Source organism: Vanessa atalanta, chromosome 23, assembly GCF_905147765.1.
Source record: "Vanessa atalanta chromosome 23, ilVanAtal1.2, whole genome shotgun sequence".
Lineage (NCBI taxonomy): Eukaryota > Metazoa > Arthropoda > Insecta > Lepidoptera > Nymphalidae > Vanessa > Vanessa atalanta.
In genome coordinates, this window is record NC_061893.1 from 7,612,860 (window position 1) to 7,618,000 (window position 5,141).

Sequence of the window (5,141 nt, forward strand, 5' to 3'; positions counted from 1 at the left end):
TAATTTGATACGAAATTGAAAAACAAAAGAATAAATAGCAAAACAATAAATGTGAATTTTAAAAGTTTTGTATATTTTTATTTCTAAATTAAATAAATAATAGCTAAATTATAAAATATTGAAAAACAGAGATCTTTTAATCCTAAATTAAGCAAACTGTAAAATCTAGAAAATAATCATGATTGTAATATTCTTTAGGGAGATTGTGATATTTGTGTATCGTCTTTAATCAACACATAGGCATATAAATATATATATATATATGTGTTGATTAATCTTAAGTTTTTTCGCTGAAGTTCTCACAAAGCGTATCACATGTTTCTTTAATTACGTTTTGAATTGTAGCTTCTAAATTTACAAATGCATTAATTTCATTTGAAAAATCTTGATTATCATGAACATGTTCAGAATTTTTCTCATCCGTTATTTCAATTTCCTTAAAAACATCCGATTTAACTTTTTCAACGTTAACGCATTGTTCTTCAGTAAAGTCTTTCGACGTGACTTCAGTTATACTTGGCTTAGATTTAGCTTGATCCGATACGGGTATAGGAATCCTGGATTCTTCTTTGACTAATCTTCCTTCAGATTCCAATGATTTTATGGATAATGTTCTACTCGGTATTTTGACGAGTTCAATTATTTTAGGTGAAGGTGGTTCTATTTCAAAAGGAATTGACAGACTGTTCTGAAGAGCTTCCACTTCTTTACGTCTTGTTTGTTTCCTTTCTAATTGTTTTTGTAATTCCTCTATCCTCTCTTCTTTTAATTTAAGTAAGTTATCCAAATGTTCAACCTGTTTATTTATAAACAATTCATTTTTATACGTATATGAAAAAAACAGACACAAAATCATCTTAAAACAATTTTTTTCTATCCTAGAAATGTATTAATATTATCAATATAGTCAAAAAGCGTCAAAAAATTATAAATCATATAATATTTCTGTATTTAAATACCTTCTGTTTCAGGACTTCGGAGCAATCTCTGGCATCTTTCAGTTCTTCTTTGATTGCAAGATATGAATCATGGCTAACTACCTTCTTTTGAATGGTTTCTAGTATACCATTAACTCTGGTTTTAACGGGAACAACTAATATGTGTTCTGTAATTAAAATTACATTGAACAGAGCATATACTCGTACTGTAACGTAAAATAATCTGTAGCTAACATAATATATTCCATTATAGATCATTGTCTATCCTTAATTTATAAAAAAAAAATCATTTAATCAATCAATATACCGTCATCTCCACAGGCTTCGTAGTAGCTGCCACCGCTGGATACGTTTTGCTCAGCTTCTTTCAAACTTTTATTGATATCATCATCTCGATGTATTTTATCTCTGACTAGAAACACATATTGAATATATTTGTTAACCAAGCAATTTTGATGTATGGGAACACGAGGAATTCAAAGAATATAATATGTTAGCAACTGCCTCGATTGTATTAATATGGGAATTTCTTTATTCCACCTTAAGTTTTAAACGCATGAGCAGATTTAGATGTTTGGAGTATCGTTAGAGTGCTTCAATCATCTGGAGTGGTACTGGCTATAAATTAATTCATTCATTCATGCTAGTCACATTTTTAAGGTAAAGAAATGTACTCACCCATAACAAGCACTCGCTCGATCAGCCCCGGTGCACAGTTTGCCAGCCGTTCCATCGTGTTGGTACACAAATTAAGCTTTAGTTTCTTCAACACCTTTCTGTTTAGCGTCATCCAGTTGTTCAGCTTCAGAGAATGACTGTTTCTTGGCGGGTAATTGTGCATCTCAACCAGCTTTGGATAGTGAACGCTTAGGATTTCAGCAAGAAGAACTACGGAAATAAAAGTGAAATGTTTTTGGACATACGATGGTTTTTGCGAAAAAAATATTAAAACATTAAATAAACTGATATTGTGTTACATGAGAAATCTTTTAAAAACTAAAAAACGGTGCTAAAGACTTTGAACTTCGCTACTGCTAAAGATACCGTTTATTTTGTAGTTTAACCGAATATTCTTATATTTGAATTTCTGTTGTATATTAAAAATATCACGATCTTTCTGTTTATCTAACTTTTAAACACATTAATTTTGTTTTGTATGTATTAAAAATAAGTTCTTCAACGAATCGAGTAAAATTATATATTCAGAATATTATATACCAGCATCAGAAAAATCTCTATTAATCTTCCTGGTGGGTCTGGATAACTTGTAGGTGTCGACCCAGGCTAAAATTGATTCGATGTCTGTTAGCGGCATTGGTAAATCTAGAGTGGACATTTTTTTTTTATTTTCACTAATTGTAGTTTATTATAATAAATATTCAACTCGGTTTCTTTGTAAATATAAATTTCGCATCTTTGCCGTGTATGTTATGTCATTTTTATTGAAACTGTCTTGATGGCCAGGTATATATATTTTATAATAATTTTTTTTTCTTAAATTTAATATGTGTAAAGATCGTATATATTTTTTTAAACGGGTATTATTCATTATCTTATGAATAAATTATAAACATGAGAAATCATAGTAATCATAATATAAAGTATTTAACACGTCTAATTTATTTTTTATTTCAAATTAATAGGTAACATTGTTGAAATTAAATTTTATTATCATACCCGTGAATCTTCTAGAAGCATTTATTAAGCGAGTGAATGTGTGTGTGTGATATTAAATATTCCAACAGTTGTATGTTCTCTAAATAGAGAAGCGCACAAACTGTGCTTTTGTTGTTGGATAGAGTAAGTACTCTATTCAACAACAATGCGGTTTTAGATGTTAAGGTATTGAATGAATACTTGAATCATTTGGAAAAGACAAGCAAACTTCACGTGCGGTCGTGCACGATCGCCCACCACCTGAATGTTTGGATGTCTGGTCTCGATGTTGCAGGTTATTGTGCTACTTATCGGCAAGGAATTGGCTTCTACCCTCTGTTTCCCCCACAACTTCAATATGGGTTATGGAAATCGGACAACGCATTATTTGTTCTTCTTCCTGCAAATACTATATATATATATATATAAAAGCGAAATACCACTCTGATTAATCACGAAACCTCAGAAACTATAACACCTACAAACTTGAAATTTGGCAGGTAGGTTCTTTATACGGTGTAGGCATCCGCTAAGGAATTTTAGGAAAGTCCAGCCCAAATGGGTAAAACAGGGCTTGGAAGTTTGTATGAAAGTTCTATGTTTTTGAATTAAGAGAGATGAAATTTAAAATGTATGCTCTATAAATAGTGAGGAGTAGTACTAAAAATGTATCTTTAGAAATCAAAACCCTTTTGGGGTTCAAATAGTAATACTAGTTGTAGTGTACAGAGATCTATAATAATATATTCATTAGCATTAGATTTATATTTTATATAAATTTATATTATCTGTGTATTTATGCATCTGTCATTTCGAGTGACACATCGCAAAAGCGCGGGAAAAGAGGATATATAAAATGGGCGCGCGGTGAAGACGGTGTGTGTGCACAGCGAGCTGATATTTAAATATAATATGTATACTCAATAGAGATGTAAAAGATTTCTGTAGAGTTCCGCGGGTATCATGTAGCTTTCCAAACTTTGTATAGCAGCGTATAATTACTTACAATAGAACTTAAGAATTTTTAGTTTCACTCTAATAATTATTATCAGTGGCATTCAGGTCGGAAACTGGAGATTGCAACTCACGGTTCCGCGATAACTCTAAAATTAAAAATGGCGTAAATCTCTCTCGTAAAATAAACGGGGGAAAGTTCCTACTGTATCTATTTCACTATTACTCATAACTTTCATTATACTTACTATATATATATATATATATATATATATATATTCTTAATAAATAAAAATTTAAAAGCATAAAGTAAAGCCTGTAAATGTTCCACTGCTGGGTAAGGCCTCCGCTCCCTTTGATGAGCAGCTTTAGAGTTTATTTCACCACGCTATTCCGATGCCGGTTGACATAAACACGTGTGTCAGAATTTCGTTGAAATTAGACACATGCAGGTTTATTTGCGATATTTCGATTCAACGCCGAGCACAATTCAATGGTGTCTTATCATACTAATATTATAAATATAAAAGTAACTCTGTCTGTCTATCTATCTGTTGCTCTTTCAAGCGAAGCTGCGGGCAACAATTGGTATTAAATAAAAATGAATACTTGTATATTTGTCTTCTATACGTTCCAAAGTATTCATCTCATTGTGATAAAACTTTGATGAAGTGTTCTCCGTACGCCAGCGAAGGCCCTTGCTAACCAGATCATTTCTTTATAAGTTTGTCCTTTAATATTAATGTCATATATAAATAATGTTATCCGAGCGAAACCGGAACAGGTTACTAGTATGAATATAATATTGAAGCGAAGATCTCGAATACTATTGGGAGAAATTGCATTTGTCTGTCGGCATGTATCTAAATCGACATCATAACAATCAAAACGTAATCTTAACTGTGAAAACAGTTTTTGCCGTTTGTTGATATCACGCTTTCTAGCATCGATATAAAAGGGTTTTATTACAGTTAAGGTGAAATTCATTATGTTAGTAGTGGCCGCTTATTGGTCGAAATTCAATGCTAAGAAATATACGGTGCACTGATTGGAGAGAAATAAAAAATCAGGTTCAACTGGACGATGCCTTGATATTAATCAATAAAATTACTCAAACGTGATATCCGCTAAACCATCCCATTTGAACCCTACCTGGGTTTTGAAACGAGGTTCCGGGATCTGCGTCATGAGCCGATGGCATGTATAAATAATTTGTTAATTCGCCAATAATTAATTAAATTAAGGTGACAGCACTTTTGACGTATTAACAATAATACGCGTCGTTTCGCACTATTGCTTTTGTATTCGCTTTTGTTTTTGCACTATAAAGTTCCGAGCGCCCTGATGTTCATTCTCCCCATAAGCGTGTATATAATAATAGTTATCATTTCATATTAAATTCTAAATTTCTTATGTCATTCGAGAACATTGGATGAGCTAGTTGTAGAAATAACTATTGCATTAGTATCACGAACAGTATTTCGTCTTGTTTATCTTTTAATTGATGTATATAAAAGCGAAATAAACTCAAACTCAAATTCCTTTATTCAATATAGAAGTATTACACTTTCTTATTGATGGTCAAATTAAACA

The 5,141-nt window shown here is 31.6% G+C and overlaps 1 protein-coding gene across 1 annotated transcript; it reads right to left on the reverse strand.

The window, feature by feature from the left end:
* Positions 1-264: 264 nt before the first annotated feature.
* On the reverse strand, positions 265-2,307 carry LOC125073153 (sperm flagellar protein 1-like). The gene is made up of 5 exons (XM_047683865.1): positions 2,157-2,307; positions 1,617-1,826; positions 1,246-1,350; positions 960-1,105; positions 265-796 (listed from the first exon to the last, which is right to left on the reverse strand). The coding sequence occupies exons 1-5, from the start codon at positions 2,272-2,274 to the stop codon at positions 278-280; spliced, it is 1,098 nt and encodes a 365-aa protein (XP_047539821.1). The 5' UTR covers positions 2,275-2,307; the 3' UTR covers positions 265-277.
* Positions 2,308-5,141: the final 2,834 nt, after the last annotated feature.

What these genes read in the sequence shown, in the direction of transcription:
- LOC125073153 (XM_047683865.1), bottom strand. Translation starts at nt 2,274, where the DNA reads ATGTCCACTCTAGATTTACCAATGCCGCTAACAGACATCGAATCAATT. An exon ending in CGAGCGAGTGCTTGTTATGG is followed by an intron (nt 1,351 to 1,616) that starts GTGAGTACATTT and finishes ATGTGTTTCTAG; the next exon opens with TCAGAGATAAAATACATCGA. An exon ending in CGAAGCCTGTGGAGATGACG is followed by an intron (nt 1,106 to 1,245) that starts GTATATTGATTG and finishes TTTTAATTACAG; the next exon opens with AACACATATTAGTTGTTCCC.